Source organism: Trachurus japonicus, chromosome 14 (genome assembly GCF_045865225.1).
Source record: "Trachurus japonicus isolate A0001 chromosome 14, Traja_1.0".
Taxonomy (NCBI): Eukaryota; Metazoa; Chordata; class Actinopteri; order Carangiformes; family Carangidae; genus Trachurus; species Trachurus japonicus.
The window spans coordinates 2,520,559-2,546,985 of NC_140920.1; the positions used below are offsets into that span (position 1 = coordinate 2,520,559).

Consider the following 26,427-nt stretch of genomic DNA (forward strand, 5'->3'; position numbering starts at 1 on the left):
TCCTCTCTCTCTCCTCCTCTCCTCTCCTCCTTTCCTATCTACTCTACTCTACTCTCCTTTCCTCTCCTCTCCTCTTCCCTCCTCTCCTCTTCTTTCCTCTCCACTCCTCCTTTTCTCTCCTCTCCTCCTCTCCTGTCCTCCTCCTCTCCTCTCCTCCCCCCTCCTCCTCTCCTCCCCCCTCCTCCTCTCCTCCTCTCATCTCCTCCTTTCCTCTCCTTTCCTCTCCTCTCCTTTCCTCTCCACTCCTCCTTTTCTCTCCTCTCCTCTCCTCTCCTCTCCTCTCCTCTCCTTTCCTCTCCACTCCTCCTTTTCTCTCCTCTCCTCTCCCCTCTTCTCCCCTCTTCCCTCCTCCGCTCCTCTCCTCTCCTCTCCACTAAACTGAAGTCAAAGTGAAATAATGTATTATTATTATTATTAGTTGGAAATCTGCCTTTGGCTACAACTGGCACATTTACAGCAACGTCCACTAATGTGCACTGTCCTCTAAATACATAAATAAATGAATGAAATCATTATTGTTGTTGTCATTATTATACAAAATGTATAATTAATAAGTATGATGTGTTTCCACTGTCACAACTAACAACTAAAAGCACATGTCCTGTGTGTGTAGCTGTTAACACTTTCACTGTTACTCTGTTTATTTTCACACTGCTCATATAAATAATACATGAGCTCAACATCATCCAGTCTGTCTGGGATTACATGTAGAGACAGAACGATCCGAGGAGAAAACCACCGGCCCAGGTCGTTCAAAAACCATGTGCAGGTACCTATACCTAGAAGAATTGACCAAATATTGATTTGATTTAGGATTCTCGTCTCTTTATTCACTGCATTTTGTTAATTGATGAAAAAAAAAATTAAAGCAGAAGTAAGCGATCCGGTCGTTTTGGCTAATGCTGCGTTCCAGGCAGGCTTTTGAAACCGTAAATTACAGCTTCAAGTCACGACTTACGACTTTGTAGCGTTCCAGGCAACCCACTCGTGTTTCTCCGACCTGTTTTACCTGTGAAAGTCACTATAACGGCCACTCGTAACTTCTGACCCGTGAACTCGAACCAGATCGAACTGGTACCACTTCACAGGTCGGAAAAACACGAGTTACGGGTTGCCTTGAACGCACCATAACGTCTTGTCAGCCGATGGAGTTAGCAGCCCCCGCCCTCGTCATGGATCTATTGGTCCTCGTCCCTACGTCACCACATTCAGGCGCATCCCTTGGCTGCACACACAGAGAGGACTGCCCCTTTATGCCGTTCTCTCTCCTCATTGGATAAAACTTGTAGGATACGAGAAAAGTTTTCTCCTGGGCTCAGAGCAGAGCAGAGTGACTGACAGACCCGTGTTTCAGACCAAACACTCTATGTAAGTGATTGCTGTCGGAAGATACAACTATTTAAGACTTAGATTAACACAAAAATATCACTTACTTCTGCTTTAACACTTCCATCTTTGAAAGCATTCAGCTTTTTTTTCCACACCTGCCTAAAACCTTTGCACAGTACTGTATATATAGGGTAGGGAAAATGTAAAAAACAAAATGTGTGAGGAGAGGAGAGAGGAGGAGTGGAGGAGAGGAGAGGAGAGGAGCATTCAGCTTTTTATCCACACCTGCCTAAAACCATAACACAGTACTGTATGTAGGCTACTATATATATATGTATATATACGTATATTACTGAAACATTGTGGTATGTCTTGCATCGTTTTTATATCTCTACATTTGTTATTCTTCTACTTTTTAGCCTTGTAATGTAACAACCACATTTAAATGAATAAACAGTTCTTAAATCTTATGTTTTACGTCTTAAATAAAAGTTGGACTGAATTCATTCAACGGCAAAACAACAACAAAGTAGCAGCTTGTCCTCACTGTGGAGGGGAAATGTAAAAAAAAAAAATGTGTGTCACGCATAAAGTCTCTTCATTTTCCCATCGTGTGGGAAAACGTGAGGACAGAAATAGACCAGATAGATCAAAACACCAACGGTTACCGTAGCAACTGGCCAGCTGCGGACCATCAGAGTCTGGTTCTGTGTTGCACTGCACGACGCGCACAAACATACCCGCATCAACACGACACTGATTCACAATGATCAGTGGTTCTCAACTGGTGGGTCGGGACCCAAAAGTGGGTCTTACCAAGTATATTTGTCTTATTTTTAGTCAAAACAAATCTCATTCTACTTAAAATAAGACTCATCACATAAATAGCAGCTTGTTTTTTGACACTTTTTACTTCTTTCAAGCAGATTTTAATTTGAAATAAGTAGAAAAATCTGACAGTGGAGCAAGTTTTTCTTTCTTATTACAAGCACAAAAAACTTTCTTTCACTGGCAGATTTTTCTACTTATTTCAAATAAAAATGTGTTTGAAACAAGTGAAAATGATCTAAAAACAAGTGAATTTTAAAGGACAATTCCGGGCGAATTCAACTCAGGGGTGTATTTTCATATCATTTTAGGTCTAAAAGAATGAATCTGAAGATTTTCAGTTTAATCGCTCCTGTTTTGCGGTAGTTGTGTCTGTCCCTGCATCGCCACGGCAGCAATGAATGGGAGTGGATGTAAGTTCCGCTGTTTAGGCTGTTTCCAGCCCTCAAAGCCGCATTTTTTTCCCACAGACAGCATCAGATGGAGACTCAAACATGCACCGAGAAGTTTATTTACTTCAAGCAAGCCGACATGTTTGTAAAACTAGATCTAATTCAAAGTCTCCCAGAGTCTCGTGCGAGCCCGAAGTTGCAGTGCTGGTGTGTTCAGGCGCAGTCGGAGCTACCGCTTGTGTCATAAACACAGGAATATCAACTCTTTACTTGCTTCAAGTGTACATTTTTTTCCACAGACAGCGTCAGGTGGCTACTCAAAGATGCGCCGAGAAGTTTTTTTTACTTGAAGCAAGTAAAGAGTTGATATTCCTGTGTTTATGACACAAACGGTAGCTTTTACCACTGCACCTGAACACACCGAGCACGGCAACTGGGTCTCGCGCGAGACTCCGGGAGACTTTGAATTAGATCTAGTTTTACAAACATGTCGGCTTGTTGAAGTAAATAAACTTCTCGGTGCATGTTTGAGTCTCCATCTGATGCTGTCTGTGGAAAAAAATTGTGGCTTTGAGGGCTGGAAACAGCCTAAACAGCAGAACTTACATCCACTCCCATTCATTGCTGCCGTGGCGATGCGGGGACAGACACAACTACCGCAAAACAGGAGCGATTAAACTGAAAATCTTCAGATTCATTCTTTTAGACCTAAAATGATATGAAAATACACCCCTGAGTTGAATTCGCCTGGAATTGTCCTTTAAGGTGATGAGTCTTATTTTAAGTGAAAAGAGTTTAGTTTTGACTAGAAATGAGATGCAAAGATATCAGTTTCTTATTAATGTGGCCTGAATGCAGTGAAAATACCTTGTTTTGTTTTGTGGGTCTTTATTTTGTGCAATTTGATATTTATTCACTTTTGTGAACATGCTCTGAATGCAGAGATGCATCAGAAGTCAAATATATCGTTTTGTTGGTCTCCATTTTGTGCAGTTTGATATCTTTTTTATTCACTTCCGTACATGCAGTTGTCATGGTAACTCCTCAGTTTCATTCATGTGCTCTGAAATCCACTTTGCTCAATAAAGAGCAAAATGAGTTTTTAAAGGCTTTAAAAAAAAATTCTTGGTTTGAATTCTATAAAAGTGGGTCGCGACTTAATAACCATGGGAACATGTGGAGCCCAGAGTGAGACTAGTTGAGAACCCCTGGATTAATCTAATGATCAATGAGTTTGTCAATGTCCACAGACAGATAATATACTATATATACAACGTTTACATACATTTAAAGCGGATTAAAAGTCACTAAAAACAGGAATAATCTTCGACTAATACCTTTCCCGGTTTCCATTTAAAGCCTAAAAGCAGCAGCTGTGTGTTCACCTGTGAGTTGATGAGGCGGATGGTGGTTTTAGAGCCGACGTCCTTCTCGTAGCCGACGGTCGGAGCGCCGTTGAAGCGCAGCACGGCGTCGTGAGAGTCTGTTGTTGTTGTTGTTGTTGTTAAGACACAAAAAAATACACAAAATAAAACACCTCAGAGAGACAGAAGGAAGTGAAGAAACTCAGATGTTTCCAGGTACAAGAACAGGTTTTAGTTAAATGTCACAGAATCCAAAAGTCACAGGAAAAACTGGAAGAAAACTCTCCTCTCCTCCTTTCCTTCTCTCTCCTCTCCTCCTCTCCTATTCTCTCCTCTCCTCCTCTACTCTCTCCTACTCTCCTCTTTTCTCCTCCTCTCCTCTCCCCTCCTCTCCTTTCTCCTCTCCTCCTTTCCTTCTCTCATCTCCTCCTCTATTCTCTCCTCCTCTTTCCTCTCTCCACTCTTCCTTTCTCCTCCTTTACTTTCCTCCTCTCCTCTCCTCCTTTCCTCTCCTCCTTTCCTCTCCTCTCCTCTCTCCTCCTTTCCTTATCTCCTCTCCTCTCTTCCCTCTCCTCCTTTCCTCCTCACTCTCCTCCTCTCCTCTCCTCCTTTCTCCTCCTCTCCCCTCCTCTCTTCCCTCTCTCCTCCTCTCCTCTCCTCCTTTCCTCCTCTCCTCTGTTCTCCTCTCCTCTTCTTCTTCTCTCCTCTCTCCTCCTCTCCTCTCCTCTCCTCTCCCCTCCTCTTCTCTCCTCCCCTCCTCTTCTCTCTCCTCTCCTCTCCTCTCCTCCCCTCCTTTTCTCTCTCCTCTTCTCTCCTCTCTCCTCCTTTCTCCCCTCCTCATCTCTCCTCTCCTCTCTCCTCTCCTCTCCTTTCCTTCTCTCCTCTCCTCTCCTCTTCTCTCCTCTCTTCCCTCTCTCCTCTCCTCTCCTAAGGTGGTTTTTATATCTGCTCATGGATCAAAACTTCAAAATAAAACACAGAGGGAAATAAGGAGCTTTAAGTCTTTAATTTAACCAGTTTTTCAAAATAAAAGCCTAATATCTAATATAATCTGAACATCCTCTCACCGATCTCTTTGCCCAGTCCGGAGTATCGCAGCGAGCCGGCCGACGACACCACGGCGCAGCTCTTGTACGGCCCGAGGTCAGAGGTCAGCGGCTTCGGCGGCAGCTGCGTCGCCCACGGCAACGAGGAGAAGGGCGGGAGCTCGGGGGTCAGCGTGGCGACCTCGACCTTGTCCTTCAGCTGGCAGAGCAGCTCGGGCCCGCTCAGCTTCGGCCGGCTGGACACGCCGCCGGGGCCCGACACCTCCACGCCGTATTTATTCATCGCCTGGAAGGACGGGGGACAAAACACAGGAAACACAAAAGTTTAATTTGATCGAGTAAAAAATTAAATAAGTCTATGTTTTAAGCTTGTTTGTAGCGGAAGCTCCCAGCACTGCTCTAGATTGGGACGGACAAAGGAAGAGCAGTGAACTGAAACATTGGGAGCTTCCGCTACAAACAAGCTTAAAATATAGACTTATTTAATTTTTTTCGGGGCAATTTCACATTTCGGGGCTTCAATACAAGACGGACATTACATACGAGCAGCATGGAGGTATTTGGATGTTTTTTGGTGTCTTTTTGGATGAAGAAAAGTGAGCTCCGTTCTCAACCGTCATATGGACACGCTGTAACTCAGAGAAGCCACGGAGGACTCTGAAACTTCTCCCAGCCCTTAGTCCACATGAGGGGGAGGAGATAATGAGTGAAATTTGAATTTTGGGTGAACTATCCCTTTAATTTATATCAGGATTTAATTTAGATCAGGTCTGGCTGTTTAAAAGACGTCAAAGAAACTAAAAAACAGCACAGAAAACAATGCAAACAAACCATTTTCAGATAAATCCACTCTGAGCACTGCAAAAAATCTAATATCTTACCAAGAATATTTGTCTTATTTTTAGTCAAAATGTCATTTCTAGTCAAAACAAATCTCAGTATACTTAGAATAAGACTCATCACATAAAAAGTAGCTTGTTTTTAGACACTTTTTACTTCTTTCAAGCAGATTTTCACTTGAAATAAGTAGAAAAATCTGATAGTGGAGCAAGTTTTTCTTTCTTATTACAAGCACAAAAAACTTAGCAGATTATTGTACTTATTTCAAGTTAAAATACGTTTGAAACAAGTGAAAATGATCTAAAAACAAGTTAATTTTTAGGTGATGAGTCTTATTTTAAGTGAAAAGAGATTAGTTTTGACTAGAAATGAGACATTTTGACAAGAAATAAGACAAATATTCTTGGAAAGATGTTGAGTTTTTGCAGTGAGTGACGTCATGCTGCTGTTCTACCTGCTGTTTCCAGACCTATCGGCCTTCAGTCTGATACACGGTCACATTTAAAGGGATAGTAGCATTTTTTAAAAGTGGGGTTGTATGATCTACAAATAGCCCCTAATTGCAGTAGAAGACTCTCTGCACTCCTCCCGTTAGCAACGCCAGCCCATAATAGCCCTGCCCAGAGATTTACAACATACAGTGTTGTGAACAGACCCAAAGAAACGGCCTATTTTCACGGCCTAAAAGAGGTTTTACCTGAAAAAATACACAGTTCCATTGTTCGTTATAATATAATTTTTTCCAGCCCTTCAAACTGCAGGAAAAACACAGTTTTTATTTGGACCGAACCAACTCCGTATCCCTCCGCCCAGGGTGTTAGCGCCCGCCCGATTCAGCAGTTGGTTAGGTCCAAATAAAAACTGTGTTTTTCCTGCACTTTGAAGGGCTGGAAAAAATTATATTATAACGAACAATGGAACTGTGTATTTTTTTTCAGGTAAAACCTCTTTTAGGCCGTGAAAATAGGCCGTTTCTTTGGGTCCGTTCACAACACTGTATGGTGTAAATCTCTGGGCAGGGCTATTATGGGCTGGCGTTGCTAACGGGAGGAGTGCAGAGAGTCTTCTACTGCAATTAAAGTACTTAGGGGCTATTTGTAGATCATACAACCACACTTTTAAAAAAAATGATACTATCCCTTTAAAGCAGATATCAGTGGCACGGCCGTTTCGGCTAATGCTGTGTTCAAGGCAGGCTTTTGAAACCGTAAGTTACAGCTTCAAGTCACAACTACGACTTGGTAGCGTTCCAGGTAACCCGTAGCTCGTGTTTTTACCGTCCTGTTGTCTGTGAAAGTTCCCTATAACGGCCACTCGTAACTTCCGACCCGTGAACTCGTACCAGATCGAACTGGTATGACTTCACAGGAAGGAAAAACACAAAGTACGAGTTTCCTTGAACGCACCATGAGTTAGCAGCCCCGCCCATTGTCCAGGCATCAATTGGTCCTGTGCTACGTCACACATTCACGCGCATCCCTTGGCTGCACACACATCCCTTCATGCCGTTCACTCCCCTCATTGGATAACACTTGTATCCACAAGGAAAAATTTTCTCCTCGGGTTACAGCAGAGCAGAGTGACGGAGAGACTCGTGTTTAGGCTGAAATACTTCATGTAAGTGATTGCTGACGGAAAATAGGACTATTTAGGACTTATATTAACAAAAACATTCCACTGATATCTGCTTTAACACTCGTTATCTGGATTTGATCTTGTAAAGTTTGTATCTGGATCAGACTGATCCAATCCAACTTTGCTTTGAACAGCTATGATAAAAGTAAAGATGGATTACGTGAAAAACATGGGATTTCCTCTTGAACAGCTGGGCCCTGAAGGCACCACTGCAGCAGCTCACCTGGTAGTTCTGCACCACCTTCCTCAGTCTGCTTCCCAACATGTTGCTGGACATCTCGTCGTCCCACACTTCTCCCAGCGGCCCGTTGGGTCCGAAGAACTCGGCGTCGCCCCCTCGGCCGCTCAGCTCGCCGCGCCGCCGGCCGCCGAACAGGGTCTCCAGGGCGCGGGTGAAGGGGCGCGGCAGCAGGTGAGCGAAGAAGCCGGACGGCTCGCGCTCCCTCGGCTTCTTCTTGGGCGGCGCCTCGCGGGCCTCGTGCGTGTGGTTGGGAGAGGAGAGCACAGGGATTGGACGACGAGGGTCGCCGGGGACGACGCCCGGGAGCTTCTGAGGGTCGATGTACATGGGCTTGGCTCCGCCGCGCAGCACCTGAGTGATTGGGGCAACACTTATGTAAGTAACATCGCTCCTCTGTTTCTGCTACAGAAAAGAGCAGTAAGAGTTAACCACAAGGCAGGTAATAGAGATCCTTCAAATAGATTTTTTATTTCTGCAGCTTTGTTGAAAGTGGCCGATATAATAGAATTACAGACCCTAAAAATAATGTTTAAAGGATAATTTCCGTTTTTTACAATCTGGACCTTATTTCTAGCATAAAATAAGATCATTTTACTCACCCAGACAACTTTGGTGTCATTTGGAGTTGTTTTGACGAAATTAGCCCCAGTGGAGCGGCGCGTATATCCGTATAATGCGAGAACACGGGGCAGCAGAATGCAGCCTCTAAATAACACATTATCTGCAGAGAAACTCCTTCATTTCACCAATATTTAGTTCTGATAGGCTAGTGCTATTCCCCTCTGAGTCCGGGGTTAGCTGTTATCAACATCCGGGGTCTGTAGGTTGACCTACTGACCTCTGACCTGGATGATGTCATCTCTGAGCGCCGTGCGGCTCATTCTGATAATAATCATTCTGCTTCGGCATTCGGGTCCATTTTTATCTCAACTAGCCGGAGCTTTAGTGAGTCCAGGTTGAGGAGAGGAAGCCTGAGGAAGCTGAACTTCATCCAGCTGCTCATTTTGTTCTGACAAGTCAGAAACACACAGAAACCAACCATAGCATTAGCGGTAGCAAGTTAGCCGCGCCGCACCGTGCTTAGAGATGACATCATCCAGGTCAGAGGTCAGTAGGTCAACCTACAGACCCCGGATGTTGATAACATGCCACCACGGACTCAGAGGGGAATAGCACTAGTGTATCATAACAAAATATTGGCAAAATGAATGAGTTTTGCGGCGGATAATGTGTTATTTAGAGGCTGCATTCTGCTGCCCCGTGTTCTCGCATTATACGGATATACGCGCCGCTCCACTGGGGCTAATTTCGTCAAAACGACTCCAAATGACACCAAAGTTGTCTGGGTGAGTAAAATGATCGTATTTTATGCTAGAAATAAGGTCCAGGTTGTAAAAAACGGAAATTATCCTTTAAAGCAAAGAACAGATCATTACCAGAACATTTACAAAGCTTGTTTAAATTGGAGGAAGAGGACTGAAACAGACTGAAGCTTGATTCTAAACCTACATTTGCAAGGTTAAGCTTAAAACAAATGTGTATTTCTGTTGCAGGTGTAAAAGTACGGCATTCACAAAGCAAGGAACGGAAAAGTTGTAGAAGTATGTCTCAGTTTAAGAAAATGTTTAAAAAAGAAAAGATAAGTATCTACAAAAAAGAAGAAGGAGAAAGAGAAAAAGAAGGGAAAAAAAGAAAAAGATAGATAGACGAGTGGTGTCTACCGTTATTTTGTTTGTTTTTTTGTCATTACTATGTTTCATCATCTTTAATATTTTGAAACAGAGAATAATATTGTTGTTGAAGTAAGCCAATGAAATTGTAACAACAGAGAGGGGCAGGTATTATAAGTTTTCTTCATCCTGCTCCTTTTCATTCATGGTGAAAATGTGTACACTATGTATATGTGCAACTATGTGAGAATGTACATACCATGAATTAAATAAATCGAAAAATGAATGAAAAAATAAAAAAAGAATGATGGCAACAATCGTTCACATGGTGACACAAGCAGGAAACTTGGCTCAGATGCTCTCTAAAGGTCACTCAAAAAAAATTCAATATGGAGGCCGATTTTTCAAGATGGCTTCCGGATATGGAACCAATATGTCCGATATCAGCAGCGTGTAATTATCGAAATAGAAATAGAAATACTTTATTGTCTGCATTTACACGCAAAGGCAGGAATGTGTCCTTGGCTTGCATAAAAACACATTTATAAAAAAAGAAAAGAAAACATTTCATAACATCAGCAGCAACACATTAAAGAGACGAGGAGTTTGTATCTGGTTATAAAAGAGTCTCATATTAATGTGGATGAATCTACTTTACTCACTCGTTAATGGGTCCATTTTTGATAAATATATCGTTTTGTCTTTCTTGTTATTTTGATATTATCTAGTGGGCGACTCTGCCATCATTTCCTGTCCGGCAGGTCATGGGAATAACACCACCGGATCGCTAGTTGGCATCGTTTATGGTCGGAACTACGACGGTATCTGATCGTCTTTGAACTTCCGACTTTCACTCGATTAATTAAAACATTCTTGGCAAATGCTTTCGCTTTTGTCCCTCTTGCACCGGTCCAAAAATTTCACCATGCGTGCTGAGGCTCATGGGAAAGCGAAATGAAAACACTTCACTTTCAGAAACTCCTCGTAGTCAATTTAAAATAACTGACATAAAAGTTTTACATAATAAATCAATCAGTCCCAATAGCAGCCACATGAAAAAGTATCAAGTCAAGTATAAAAACAGTATAAATATAAAATGCATTATTACGCAGTTGTGGTTTGATTAAGTTAAATGTAGCAGGCTTCAACACTGCAAAAACTCAAAATCTTTCCAAGAATATTTGTCTTATTTCTTGTCAAAATGTCTCATTTCTAGTCAAAACTAATCTCTTTCCCTTAAAATAAGACTCATCACCTAAAAATTTACTTCTTTTTAGATCATTTTCACTTGTTTCAACACATTTTCAATTGAGTTAAGTAGAAAATTCTACTAGTGAAAGCAAGTTTTTTGTGCTTGTAAAGAAAAACTTGCTCCACTATCAGATTTTTCTACTTATTTCAAGTGAAAATCTGCTTGAAAGGAGTAAAAAAATTCTAAAAACAAGCTACTTTTTAATGTGATGAGTCTTATTTTAAGTAGAATGAGATTTGTTTTGACTAGAAATGACATTTTGACTAGAAATAAGACAAATATTCCTGGTGAGATTTTGAGTTTTTGCAGTGAAGGTGTTTATCTCTACTGGTTGAGGTGATTTATGGCCACAGGGACAAAGGTTTTTTTTGTAGATGTAGTTATTATTTGCCTTGGGGACTTTTCCCTGACAGTAGCAACTGGAAACAGAGATGTAGAGGGTGAATGCAATCATCTAACTCAGCCGTTGCACTGCTCTGTCATAGTGATGGGACAGTTACATTAGTTTGTATCAATTCATTTTGGTCTAAAGTGTTTTATGGGTCTGATATTTCATATTTCATCATTATAAGTGTTGTTTTTGTCATAACAGCCATGTGAAATGTTGTTTTGAAGATCGCTGCATCTTAAAAAATGGTCGCCATATTGAATTGCCAGCAAATTTTTCTTTTTTTTGTGCCAAACTTCGTGCTCGTGTCACCAAGTGAACGATTCTGGTGAAAATCATCGATCTGCGTCTCTAACTCTCTAACTAACTTAACTCTCTAACCACAGCGGACCGACGACCGACCGACCGACCTTGATGACGGAGTGTGCGCGAGGCTGAGCTCGGGTCCGCGCCCGCACCCCGAAGATGGCGTCGGTGACGGGCACGCTGTTCTCGGCGCACAGGGCGTAGAGCATCGCCATGGAGATGCAGAAGAAGGCCATGCACAGCACGCCGCGGCGAGCCCGGCGCCGCAGACGCCACAGGAGGCTCACTCTGTCCATCGCCGCCCCGGGAATCTGCACAGGAAACACACACACACACACACACACACACACACAAATAAATAAGGCTGGAGTGATCACAAATACACTAAAAACAAATATTTCAGCTTTTGCAGTATTAAAATGTGCCTCCTCGAGTATTTAAAGCAGTAGTAAGTGATATTTTTGTGTTAATATAAGTCTTAAATAGTTGTATCTTCCGACAGCAATCACTTCTATAGAGTGTTTGGTCTGAAACACGGGTCTGTCAGTCACTCTGCTCTGAGCCCAGGAGAAAACTTTCCTTGTATCCTACAACCTTTATCCAATGAGGAGAGAGAACGGCATAAAGGGGCAGTCCTCTCTGTGTGTGCAGCCAAGGGATGCGCCTGAATGTGGTGACGTAGGGACGAGGACCAATAGATCCATGACGAGGGCGGGGGCTGCTAACTCCATCGGCTGACAAGACGTTATGGTGCGTTCAAGGCAACTCGTAACTCGTGTTTTTCCGACCTGTGAAGTCGTACCAGTTCGATCTGGTACGAGTTCACGGGTCAGAAGTTACGAGTGGCCGTTATAGTGACTTTCACCGGTAAAACAGGTCGGAAAAACACGAGTGTGTTGCCTGGAACGCTACAAAGTCGTAAGTCGTGACTTGAAGCTGTAATTTACGGTTTCAAAAGCCTGCCTGGAACGCAGCATTAGCCAAAACCACCGGATCGCTTACTTCTGCTTTAACTCTACTTAACATCATTAGCTCAGCAGCTTCCTGCTAACTGGACATAAACACATCAGGTTTTACTGTTTTGATGAAGAAATATTTGCAAACGTATTAACATAATTCAAATGATAAATACTCTACTACAAACACTGCTTTCTTTGGTAACCCTTCAATTTACAAGCCACTAATTATACGATAATGTCAAGAAACAGCCGAGAAATAACGGTCAATCTCATAGTAATGTCATAAATTTCATAAAGACAAAATATTACACATACTTTTCATGCTTTGTAGTGTTTTTCTCCACTAAGTCATTGAAATTGACCGTTATTTCTGGGATATTTCAACACAATCAATTGTTATTTCTTGGCTATATTTTTCTACATTACTATGAAATTGACTGTTATTTCTGGGTTATTTCTAGATATTATGACACAATTAATTGTTATTTCTTGAGCTATTTTATTATCTGTCCTATACATTTCTTTGCTGTTGTCTGCTGCTGCAACCCTGTACATTTCCCCACTGTGGGACAAATAAAGGATTATCTTATCTTATCTTATCTTATCTTAAATGCTCACTAACTACTGTAGTTTTGTTAGCTAATGTTAAGACACTGTGGACTCTTATTACTGTAAACTTTCAGTTCATCATTTGTAATAAAAGGTTTGTAAATTTGTGTTTTATGCAGAATTTTTCACACATGTTGAAAACTTAAACATCTGAATCCATCACTATACATCACAGAAATCTGCCCCGGCCCAGTACAGGGGTAAAACTATAGAGTGAGCGGCCATGTTGAAATGGCTAAAAGCATTTTTTCGATCTGTTCTAGTTCTAGTGCCTCGTATCCACAGTTTGAAAGATTATTATCTGCTATTAGTGATTCCTGCCTGTGCAGATTAAATCTTGGTTTATAAATGACTTCTTCTGGTCGTTGTGAGTTATTTGTGGCCGAAGGATGTAGGTCAGTTTGATCTTCTTATATAATATAACATGAGGTAAAGTGATGTAACTGTGTGATGGTGTGATGACAAAACAGTATATGAGACAGTGTGTTATATTATCATAATACAACATAGTTATTTAAATATAATTGTGTTTTAAATGAATGAATTTAAAAATGATGTGTGTGAATGTGTTGTAAGATAATAAAGCTATCTGAGTTTGAATCACTGACTCTCTGTTAGTGAAGCGACAGAAGAACAAAGAGAAGCAGGACGTCACTGCCCCGGGTGGCGGGTGAAGTCAGGGAGAAAGAGCAAGAGAGAGGAGGAGGGGGAGGGAGGAAAAGGAGGGAGGAAGAGGAGAAAGAGCAAGAAAGAGGAGGGAGGAAGAGGAGGGGGAGGAAAAGGAGGGAGAGGAGGAGAAAGAGCAAGAAAGAGGAGGAGGGGGAGGAGGAGGAGGAGGAAAAGGAGGGAGGATGAGGAGGAGAAAGAGCAAGAAAGAGGAGGAGGAGGAGGAAAAAGAAGAGGAGAAAGAGCAAGAGAGAGGAGGAGGGGGAGGAAAAGGAGGGAGGAAGAGGAGTATAAAGAGCAAGAAAGAGGAGGAGGAGGAGGAGGGAGGAAGAGGAGGAGAAAGAGCAAGAAAGAGGGGGAGGAGGGAGGAAAAAGAAGAGGAGAAAGAGCAAGAAAGAGGAGGAGGAGGAAAAGGAGGGAGGATGAGGAGGAGAAAGAGCAAGAAAGAGGAGGAGGAGGAGGAAAAAGAAGAGGAGAAAGAGCAAGAAAGAGGAGGAGGAGGAGGAGGGAGGAAGAGGAGGAGAAAGAGCAAGAAAGAGGAGGAGGAGGAAGAGGAGGGAGGAAGAGGAGGAGAAAGAGCAATAAAGAGGGGGAGGAGGGAGGAAGAGGAGGGGGAGGAAAAGGAGGGAGGAAGAGGAGAAAGAGCAAGAAAGAGGAGGGGGAGGAGGGAGGAAGAGGAGGGGGAGGAAAAGGAGGGAGGAAGAAGAGAAAGAGCAAGAAAGAGGAGGGGGAGGAGGGAGGAAGAGGAGGGGGAGGAAAAGGAGGGAGAGGAGGAGGAGGAGAAAGAGAAAGAGCTTAAAAGAGGAGGAGGAGGAAGAGGAGGAGAAAGAGTAAGAGAGAGGAGGAGGGGGAGGAAAAGGAAGAGGATGGATGGTATCTATCCCATAATGCACTGAGGGAGGCTGGAGACCAACGACAACAATGTGAAGGAGAGAGGGGGGATGAGGTTTAATAACATGAATATTACCAATTAAATAAAGAAGAGTAAAAGAATATAAATGATTATTTATACTCTAACACTACTGTAACTCTGGTCACTATGTTTTTATCATTAGTCCAGTTCACCACAGATTATTTGTTAAAGGGACAACGAGGAGTTTCTATTTGGTTATAAAAAAGTCTCATATTAATGTGGATGAATCTACGTTACCACTTGTTAATGGTCCATTTTAGATAAATCTATGGTTTTGTCTCTATGGTTATTTTGTTATTATTAGTGGTGGTGGAAACGCTGGGCGAGCCGACCAGCGTTTCCTTACTTTCGGTTTCGTGGCGAGTCATGAGAGTAACGCCGCCGAATCTCCGTTTATGGTGGGAACTACGACGGTATGTGATCGTCTCCAACCTCTGACTTTAATTCTTGATGAATGAAAACATGAGTCTGTCTTGCGCCGGTCAAAGAATTTCACGGTGCAGAGGCTCATAAATGTAGTGGGGAAACACTTCGCTTTTCCAAAACTCCTCATTGTCCCTTTAAATGAATAAATAAATTCATGTTATTCATATTCATATAAAAGGAATATCATCATATAAAAAGGTGTAAGGAGTTCCCGTGTGCAGCCAGTCTGGCTCTGTCCCATTATACACGCTGGATCACACTCACACGCTTGACGTGTGCGTTCGTGTGCGTTCGTGTGCTGAGTGCACGTGTCCCGTTTCTGCAACGACCAAAAGTCCGGTGCTTTACCCACACACACACACACGTCTGATGTCTTTTTTTGTCTTTATTTAGGCTCATTTTCCTTCTACACTGCAAAAATTCAAAATCTTACCAAGAATATTTGTCTTATTTCTAGTCAAAACAAATCTCATTACACTTAAAATAAGACTCATCACATTAAAAAGTAGCTTGTTTTTAGACACTTTTTACTTTTTTCAAGCAAATTTTCAACTTTAAATAAGTAGAAAAATCTGATAGTGGAGCAAGTTTTTCTTTCTTATTACAACTTGCTTTCACTGGCAGATTTTTCTGCTTATTTCAATTGAAACAAGTGAAAATGATCTAAAAACAAGTGAATTTTTAGGGGATGAGTCTTATTTTAAGTGGAAAGAGATTCGTTTTGACTAAAATTGAGACATTTTGACAAGAAATAAGACAAATATTCTTGGAAAGATTTTGAGTTTTTGCAGTGTACATCTCACCATTTTGACCTTTTATCATCATAATTGTTGATTAGGACTTATTATGAACATGTGAATATTTTTCATCAAGCTCGGTTTAATCCCGTGTTGTTGTGGAGTTGGGCTTCCACATTTATGATTAGATTTTTTTATTCAAATTTATTTATACATTTGTTTCTTTCAAACTGTTGCTGTCCACTGTTACTTCTGTTGTTACGTAGTTCCTTTTAAAATATCTAGAGATTCCTGATGGACGTCCAAACATATCATATAATCGCTTTATGGTACACTTCATGATGCCAGTTAGGATGTTTTTATGTCTTCAAGTAGACTAAATTAATATCTAAAGAAATCAAAAGAATTTAAAATGCAAAAAGAACACGTTTTCATTATTTAATTTGCAAATAAATTGCATGAAACTCTCAGAAATTAAGGTTGACTAACATATTATTGTGAAAATATTTTTCTCCAGAGGAAAAGGGACAGAATATAATGTTTTCAGAGCGTTTCTGTGGAGCAAAGTGGCCAAGTGATGTTTCCTTTGAAAAAGTCTGCAAAAGAGGGTTTCAATATTGCTTCCTGAAAGTCATGTGACAAATGAAAGCATTGTTATTGGTTCTCTATGGCCTTCTCTCATTTTTAGAGTATGTCATCATTCAAAGGGATGCATTGTGGAGATGCAAAGATGTAAAAAAAGAATTGGCTTGTTGCCTGAGGGCATCACAGTCCTCACTGTACTTTCTGGTTTGGAGAAGAGGTGTCGGAGTACGTTTTTGCTTGTTCGCTGCATGAAATACTGCAGCTTGCATGATTTCATAATGTTCAATCGTATTTTCCGTTTTAAAAAAAGTCACATGTAAGTTTGCAGGAAGTAGAAAAAATGTTGCACGTTCAATTCACACAGTCGCAGCCATTTTAAACCTGCATGTCCCATCATATTTAATAGGAAAACTCGCTGTGTAATCAAGGATTTTAGTTTTAACCTCGCCCCGAACCAACAGTTGTGTTGAGTTTGAGTGTAAACTGTAAGATGTTTCAGGTAGAAACGTCTTCGGTACTTATTACTCTTACTTGGGTTTCCATGGAGTTTTTCCTCAGTGGATGTGAGGGTCCAAGGACAGAGGATGTTGTTACGATGCCATGTAAAGCCCTTTGAGACAAACTGTTTGTAAAAACGGGCTATACAAATAAAATTGCCTTACCTTGCCTTACTTGAATACATTTCCAAGACAAATATTTTTTACTTTTACTCGAGTTAATTTCTGGGAAGGCTGAAAAGTACTCGTTACTTTCAGGTCTTTTTCTAAAATCCTATTGGACACAAGCTGTGTTTGTCACAGAAGGAAACCCTAACCCCTAAAAGCAGCACATCAGTGCAGCTGCTTTCAAAGAGTTAATTCTCACTAACAAGAGTTAAAAGCTCCTTACATTCATTTAGAAAAAATCATTGATGTGAAAAATAAGAAATGTACTCTTACTCTTACTTAAAGTAAATTTAAAAGCAAGTACTTTTTTACTTTTAAATGGTAAATGGTCTGTATTTATATAGTGCTTTTCTACCTGTAACGATACCCAAAGCGCTTTACAGTACATCACTCACCCATTCACACACACATTCACACACTTTTACTTGAGTAACATGTCGACTGAGCTACTTTTACTTGTAACAGAGTAAATTTTGACCAGTAGTATTTGTACTCTTACTCAAGTACTGGGGTGGAGTACTCTGTGCATCTCTGCTCTTCAGACGGGGACGAGTCGGTAGCAGAGAATCAAGATCATGATGATGATTCGACACGAACACGAACATGAACATTGAGGCTGAACAAACCCTGGGTCTGACTGTGACACACAACACAACACAGGTCACAGATCGATCCGACATCCGGTCTATAGGACACTAACCTACACATCACTGCTACAATAACACTACATACAGAGATCAATAATGTTCCTGTTGTGTTGTTCCTCCTGTTTCCAGCCAGACAGAAAACACAGACACGCTGTTACTGTCACTGCTGCTGTTAACATCACAGGCAGAGATTTAAAGCTACTTCCATCCCTGTGGAGCTCCACTTAGGTCCCTTCTCCTCTCTTACATATTATTTGCACTGAACAATGAGCACTTTATGTGAAATCCTATAAGTACATTTCTTATTTTTCACATCAATGAATGACTATAATTGTTTCTAAATGAATGTAAGGAGCTTTTAACTCTTGTTTCTGAGAATGAACTCTCTGAAAGCAGCTGCACTGATGTGCTGCTTTTAGGGGTTAGGGTTTCCTTCTTTGACAAACACAGCTTGTGTCCAATAGGATTTTAGAAAAAGACCTGAAAGTAACCAGTACTTTTCAGCCTTCCTACTAATTAACTCCAGTAAAAGTAAAAATATTTGTCTTGGAAATGTATTCAAGTAAGAGTAATAAGTACCAAAGAATTCTAATACTCAAGTAAAAGATGGAACAACCTCCCTGATACAGTTAGACGTGACACATCAGAAGGCATTTAAAAAAAAAGAAAAAAAGATTAAAGTGTTTGGTTGAGTTGCATGTGCGTGTTTAAAGGTTCAGTGTGTAATATTAGTCAAGGTTTATTGTTAAAATCTGAATCTACGACCCATTAGTATATTTCAGTTCATTTATTTGTTTATTTGTAACGGGACTCTGCGTATTCATGAACATACAAAATGTAAATACACATCCGTAGTCCCGCAGTTCACACAACAACAACAATTATACAAGGACGAGAATAACAACAAAGTACAACATGGTACAAATACCATATCACAAAACCACAATACCATATCACAATATCACAATATATACAATATAGGAGTAGTAGTAAAATTAAGTGCATTTAATCGACAAATGTGTCGTATAGCGCTGTGAAGATTCATTAAAGTGCATCTATTATAAAGTGCTATTTTTTTTTAAAGTGCATCTGTAATAAAGTGCTGGTTTTTAAAGTGCCTGGAGTAAAGTGCCTAAAAGATCAATCTAAGGATTTTATGAATCGATCGACATGGTTTATAAAATCGATTCATGCAAAACCGCTGATGCGCGTTGCCTTCAAAACTAGATCTAATTCAAAGTCTGGCGGAGTCGAGACCCAAGTTGACGCTCGGTGTGTTCAGGTGCAGTGGGAAGCTCCCGTTTGTGTCATAAACACAGGAATATCAACTCTTGACTTGCTTGAAGTAAAAAAAATTCTCCGCGCATGTTTGAAGTCGCCATCTGACGCTGTCTGCGGAAAAAAACGTACACTTCAAGCAAGTCAAGAGTTGATATTCTGTTATGACACAAACGGGAGCTTCCGACTGCACCTGAACACACCGAGCGTCAACTTGGGTCTCGACTCCACGAGACTCTGGGAGACTTTGAAACATGGTAGCGAAACCCGTTGTAGGAGCCAATATTATGTTAAAGAAAGTTGTTTTACTGTAGATTACAGCGTGTTTTATATTAGTTTTGGTTGTGTTATGACATTATTGCCTTTTATTGCACAGATGTCAAATTTACCACAGCACCTGAAGTAGGCGCTGCTCATGCATACTGCCTTAGGCGCTGCACATGCACATTGTTTTGTTTTGAAGAACTTGTTCAAAGTACAAGACGTGGATTAGCGTGGGTAATAGGTACAGGGAAAAAAGGTTTTTTGACCGTCACTTTCAGATGTTACCGTTACGTTAAGATGTTGTGGACCGTTGTGAAAACCAAGAGAAGCTTGGAACGGTGTGTATTAATGGAAATACCTGGATTCTGCAACGAGAAATAAAACAACGAAACTACGACCTGACTCTCCGGTGGTTTGTGAGTAGTTAAGGAACACAAGACAGTAACATACGAGTCGAGCCAGCTGTACCAGCCTACTGCTAATAAATCGAGTGGCTTTGGAAATCTACGTTTGCCACTACACCCGTCATTTTCTACCACAGAACAGGGCCGTAGATCTTTAGCAACGAAGCATGCAACAGAACGGGTGACCCTCTTCCCTCTCTCCGAAGCGATCGACATGTTCTGGTTTGAGAGCGCTTCTTTTTGCAGTGACAACATCTGCTGCAGTGGAGAAGACTCTCTCTGCAGACACACACTGGAAAAAGTGAAACAAAGCTGTTGTTCATTTAATGTGTTTGTTTTCATTCCAATAAATAAAAAAAATCACATTGCTCAATTAAACTAAACTTTCTTGTTTATGTTTATGGTTGAATCGATTTTTTTTTTTTTTACTTCACTACAACGTAAACTGACAGCGAGGCACCAAACTGATTTTTTAAATTTTAACGCAGAAGTAAGCGATATTTTTGTGTTAATATAAGTCTTAAATAGTTGTATCTTCCGACAGCAATCACTTACATAGAGTGTTTGGACCGAAACACGGGTCTGTCAGTCACTCTGCTCTGCTCTGAGCCCAGGAGAAAACTTTTCTCGTATCCTACAGTTTTTATCCAATGAGGAGAGAGAACGGCATAAAGGGGCAGTCCTCTCTGTGTGTGCAGCCAAGGGATGCGCCTGAATGTGGTGACGTAGGGACGAGGACTGTTATGGTGCGTTCAAGGAAACTCGTAGACTCGTGTTTTTACGACCTGTGAAGTGGTACCAGTTCGATCTGGTACGAGTTCACGGGTCAGAAGTTACGAGTGGCCGTTATAGTGACTTTCACCGGTAAAACAGGTCGGAGAAACACGAGTGGGTTGCCTGGAACGCTACAAAGTCGTAAGTCGTGACTTGAAGCTGTAATTTACGGTTTCAAAAGCCTGCCTGGAACGCAGCATTAGCCAAAACGACCGGATCGCTTACTTCTGCTTTAATCAAAGCATTTTTATTAGACTGAGTGATTCGCGCATGCGCATTCTTTAAAAATTCTGGCGGCAATTGTACTTCCGCTTCAATCCTCCATCGCAGACACTGCAAAAACTCAAAATCTAATCAAGCATATTTGTCTTATTTCTAGTCAAAATGTCTTATTTCTAGTCAAAACAAATCTCATTATACTTAAAATAAGACTCCTCACATAAAAAGTAGCTTGTTTTTAGACACTTTTTACTTCTTTCAAGCAGATTTTCACTTGAAATAAGTAGAAAAATCTGACAGTGCAGCAAGTTTTTCTTTCTTATTACAAGCTCAAAAAACTTCCTTTCACTGGCAGATTTTTCTACTTATTTCAATTGAAAATTAGTTTGAAACAAGTGAAAATTATCTAAAAACAAGTGAATTTTTAGGTGATGAGTCTTATTTTAAGTGAAAAGAGTTTAGTTTTGACTAGAAATTAGACATTTTGACAAGAAATAAGACAAATGTTCTTGGACAGATTTTGAGTTTTTGCAGTGGAAGACGTGGTGCTGAAGAGAAAAATATCAGGCCCACGGCATTGTGGCAACGTTAAACTAAGTCATTCCGATTTTTAAAGATGACTGGACGTAAACTTTAGTCCCCAGATAGAGAGGCTGTCTTAAGTTCGGTTTTTAAGTTCGGGTGTTCGCCGTCGCCGTTGTCGTTGGCGAGGCCGAGCGGAGGTTTTATGGGTCACCGGAGCTCTGGAGAGGAAGTATCTCTCTGACAGCTCGGACAGGAGAGGGAAGGAAAGGTGTGGGATCCTCGGTGAGAGGCAGAGATGGAGATTTGCAGTCGTTTGTCCACTTCCTCCTCAGCCCTGGCATGGGGGGGTTTGTTTTGCACTGCAGCCTCATTGTCAGTGAATGCATGTCCAAGCAAACCCACAAGCAGCGATGATGAGGCCCTCTCCTCTCCTTCTGGCAGCAGACGGGCAGGAGGGGACATTGTCCTCCACTCACAGCGTCTCTTCTTCCTGAACTTCTTCATCTGCTTCTGTTCCCTCGCTCTGTGAACAAAGCAAAAAACAGCAGTTAGCACTTAAAACATTAGACTTATGCCCAGCTTCACTACTTCCTGAACTTAACCAGTCCAATAATGTAGGCTAGTAAGACAGGAAATAAAGGAGCTGGTTTAAAGCAGAAGTAAGTGATATATTTGTGTTAATATAAGTCTTAAATAGTTATATCTTCCGACAACAATCACTTACATAGAGTGTTTGGTCTGAAACACGGGTCTGTCAGTCACTCTGCTCTGCTCTGAGCCCAGGAGAAAACTTTTATCGTATCCTACAGTTTTTATCCAATGAGGAGAGAGAACGGCATAAAGGGGCAGTCCTCTCTGTGTGTGCAGCCAAGGGATGCGCGTGAATGTGGCGACGTAGGGACGAGGACTGTTATGGTGCGTTCAAGGAAACTCGTAGACTCGTGTTTTTCCGACCCGTGAAGTGGTACCAGTTCGATCTGGTACGAGTTCACCGGTCAGAAGTTACGAGTGGCCGTTATAGTGACTTTCACCGGTAAAACAGGTCGGAGAAACACGAGTGGGTTGCCTGGAACGCTACAAAGTCGTAAGTCGTGACTTGAAGCTGTAATTTACGGTTTCAAAAGCCTGCCTGGAACGCAGCATTAGCGAAAACGACCGGATCGCTTACTTCTGCTTTAAGTTCAGGAAGTAGTGGAGCTGTGCATAAAGCCCATGCAGCATTTCTCATGGATAAATATAATAAAACATCAATTTTTTCTCAGTCTTATAAAACTTTCACTTAACATTACAATGAGGATGAATTGTTTTACTTTTAAACATTTTACATGGCAAGTTTAGTTTTACATGTGAAGGTGAAATTAAATTACCTCCAATGCTGCAGCCTCGGTCACGACACCTCTGTAGATCTCCACTCCACGCGAGGAAAGGCAGTGGGTCCAGGGCTGTAGGCTGTAGAAAGCAGCTTCTTCTCTGCCTCAGAGTTGTTTCTCTTTAGGAGATCTGTTCTGAAGGAGCTGTGTGTGTGTGCAGTGGTGCAATCGGACAGACTGTTGGATTGCTCTCCTCTGACATCAACGTAGTGGCATCTTTCATTGGTCTTAATGCCTTCACTGCAAGCGCTGTATTCTCCAGTTCTGTTTTGTTCAGAGTGTAATGATGCTGCCGAAGTCCTCGCAGGGTGGAAACGTTCAAAATGTTTCGTCATATTAGTTGTATTCCCAAAGTACTTTATTTTCGTGTGGCAGACTTTAACACAAGCTTCCCATCAAGCTCATAAAAGCCGAAATTAGCCCAGACATCCGATTTAAATGTAATGGTTGGATCTTTGATCACTCGTGTGGTTCGCGCCGTATCCCCGTCCGTCATTTCTGTTGTTGTATTGACGCTAGTGCAACGCAGTGCGCATGTCATTGCAACTCTGCCCCCGGAAGTAGTTGATGAGTTTGATGAGGGAAACCAAGAAATCCCATAATGAGCCTCCGTAGCGTAGCTCTGAGCAGCTCACGGCTCTGCTCCGCCGTTCTAAAAACAGCTTGCACCGACAATTAAAGGTAACAAACCTACTGCTATGACTATAGGGGTTATGGCAATGGGCCAAATTGCCAAAATGTTGAACTATCCCTTTGAATAAAAACATGTGAAAGTGACACTGACCTGTTTTAGTTTACCTCAGGGCGGTTAAAGGGATAATTTAGTCAAACATTTTGGCAAATTGGCCCATTGCCATATTAATCCCTATAGTCATAGCAGTAGGTTCGTTACCTTTAATTGTCGGTGCAAGCTGTTTTTAGAACGGCGGAGCAGAGCCGTGAGCTGCTCAGAGCTACGCTACGGAGGCTCATTATGGGATTTCTTGGTTTTTCCCTCATCAAACTCATCAAATACACAATCCAACAACTCCACAACGCTCTGGTGGACAAGTTGTGACCTGCACATTCACCACGCTATGAGATAATAACACAACGTTACCACACAGAGTTGTTTTAGAGGGAAATTCATGCAAAACCGCTGATGCACGTTGCCTTCAGGGACAGTTTTTCATCAACAGTCTCTGTATTTCCCTCTAAAACAACTCTGTCTGGTAACGTTTAACAACAATTAAAGGTAACAAACCTACTGCTATAATGACTATAGGGATTATGGCAATGGGCCAATTTGCCAAAATGTTGAACTATCCCTTTAACACTATTTAGAAACATCTTGTCTTCCCACCGATTACCTCATTTGTTGTTGTAGGTCAAACTGAGACACCAGCAGAAACCAGAGGCTTTTGCATATCCAGTTAAAACTTCTTTGTAGTAGCTTTAAATAAATAAAGTAAAAGAGAAACAAATCTGACAAGTTGCAGGAGATGAATGAGTGAATGAATGAATGAATGAATGAATGAATGAATGAGTGAATGAATGAATGAGTGCATCAGTGCAGCACCGCAGGCCGCAGCGCTGCAGACAGATGGTGTTGTCGCCTGATATCTGCTTAAAGACGTCACCCTTAATCCCCTGCCACACACACACACACACACACACACACACACACACAGGCAGCCAGAGGTGTGTGTGTGTGTGTGTGTGTGTGTGTGTGTGTGTGTGTGTGTGTGTGTGTGTGTGTGTGTGTGTGTGTGTGACAGTTAGAGTGTTATGCATGGATTTATGGAGGCATAAACTAGTCAAGATTAAAAGGTGGGAGTGTGTGTGATAATCTGGTTGTGCAGAGAGAGAGAGAGTTGGATGGTGACGTGTGTGTGTGTGTGTGTGTGTGTGTGTGTGTGTGTGTGTGTGTGTGTGTGTGTGTGTGTGTGTGTGTGTGTGTGTGTGTGTGTGTGTGTGTGTGTGTGTCAGCGGCAGGGAGATGCTGATTGGTCGGCTGCAGCGAGACATTCGAAGTGAACACGTCCGTCTGAATCTTCTTCTCTCCGACACACGGACAGAAAAACGACTCAACTTCTTCGACCAATCAGACGCCGAGAAGACGACGTCATCGTCTGAACCTCGTTAGCAACAGGAAGTTAAGTTAAGTACTTCCTGTTCACACTCACCGATCAATAGATGTGATCGGAGATTTAGAACCGCCAATGATTGATTTTGGGGCAACACACTCCACTTTGACCTCTGTGAAACGGTTAAAGAACAGTATAATATGGAACCTTTAAAGGGATAGTTCAACATTTTGGCAAATTGTCCCATTGCCATAATCCCTATATAGTGGGGCGGATTAGCTCAATATTTTACACCAATCGTTCACTTTGTGATAAAAGCATGAAATTTGGTGGATGTGTTGGTGAATATGTTTCAAACAAATCTGGATATTGGGCCACCTCAAAAGCGCCCCCTAGTGGCCATGGCAGCCAATTGTTATGCGAATAAATTAATGATGAATATAAACTGCCCTTTTAATAAGACCAACAGGTGATGTATTGTATATTGTTGGAAAGCCTGATTAGTCACCTTTACAACGAGGTACAGCTTGTAAGGATCGTGCATTCGTGGAATGAGCAACGGGGCTAAACGTGTGGGTAGTGCCCCACAAAAATGTGCATCCCCTGTGGGGTGGATTAGCTCAATAAATCACAACAATTGTTTATTTTGTGACAGAAGCACAACATTTGGTGGAGGTGTTGGTGGATACATTTTTGAAACATGGTTTTTAAGGACCCTTAATATGTCTACTTAAGATTTTTGCTTGTTGCCCGGGCCAACTAATGTCCCATGGGGGTTTTTTCGGTGGCCATTTTGAATTTATGTCTGCACGAATGGCGAAAACGCCAATTTTCATAACTCCTAAACCAGACATCATACAAAGACAAATTAACACACTTTTTCCAATAATTATGACACTATAATACATAGTTGATATTATTAAAAGGGCAGTTTTTATTCATCATTCATTTATTCGCATTAACAATTGGCTGCCACGGCCACTAGGGGGCGCTTTTGAGGTGGCCCAATATCCAGATTTGTTTGAAACCTATTCACCAACACATCTACCAAATTTCATGCTTTTATCACAAAGTGAACGATTGCTCAGCTAATCTGCCCCACTAGATAGTCATAATAACACAACGTTACCACACAGAGTTGTTTTAGAGGGAAATTCATGCAAAACCGCTGATGCACGTTGCCTTCAGGGACAGTTTTTCATCAACAGTCTCTGTATTTCCCTCTAAAACAACTCTGTGTGGTAACGTTGTGTTATTATCTCATAGCGTGGTGAATGTGCAGCTCACAACTTGTCCACCAGAGCGTTGTGGAGTTGTTGGATTGTGTATTTGATGAGTTTGATGAGGGAAACCAAAGAAATCCCATAATGAGCCTCCGTAGCGTAGCTCTGAGCAGCTCGCGGCTCTGCTCCGCCGTTCTAAAAACAGCTTGCACCAACAAATTAAAGGTAACGAACCTACTGCTATAATGACTATAGGGATTATGGCAATGGGCCAATTTGCCAAAATGTTGAACTATCCCTTTAACAGCCGTATCCTGACACATTTATGTTTATAAACGAGTCCTCACAGAACAACTACAAGTTCTGACGCTCACTCTGCAACACAAACATGAAGCTGCTCTCAACGTCCAGGACGCCAAACATGAATTTAAAGACACACACACACACGCACACACACGCACATAAGCTAAAATAATCATCACAATTCAGTCAGCAGTTATTTCTTAATAAATTATTGAACTAAACATTTTTTGCCGATCGGTTTGTCTTCCAGTTTTATTGATCACCGATTATTAAAGACTTGGAATTAAGTTGGTTCGATGTAAAAAAAATAAAATAAAATAAAATGCTTTGATGTAGTTAAGATAATGTTTTTGCCATTTTATTGTAACTTACTTAGCTCGCTAAAATTTCCAAGGAGCTTTTGCCCGACACTGGAGTCTATGGGCCTGTCCCATTCCTCCACACTTGGCTCAGTTACGCACGCACTTTGGTGACGTTTTGCCGGTGGAACATATATTTGCATA

The 26,427-nt window shown here is 41.5% G+C and overlaps 1 protein-coding gene across 1 annotated transcript in view; it reads right to left on the bottom strand.

Moving 5' to 3' along the window:
* The window catches only part of st6gal1 (ST6 beta-galactosamide alpha-2,6-sialyltranferase 1), a 39,430-nt gene that overhangs the window by 6,625 nt on the left and 6,378 nt on the right, over positions 1 to 26,427 (bottom strand). The window contains exons 3-6 of the mRNA XM_085797047.1: positions 11,396 to 11,602; positions 7,658 to 8,026; positions 4,981 to 5,245; positions 3,935 to 4,032 (exon numbers count right to left, since the gene is read on the bottom strand). Of these exons, the coding sequence (XP_085653173.1) occupies positions 3,935 to 4,032; positions 4,981 to 5,245; positions 7,658 to 8,026; positions 11,396 to 11,602 (939 nt within the window). The remainder of the gene's footprint in view (positions 1 to 3,934; positions 4,033 to 4,980; positions 5,246 to 7,657; positions 8,027 to 11,395; positions 11,603 to 26,427) is intronic.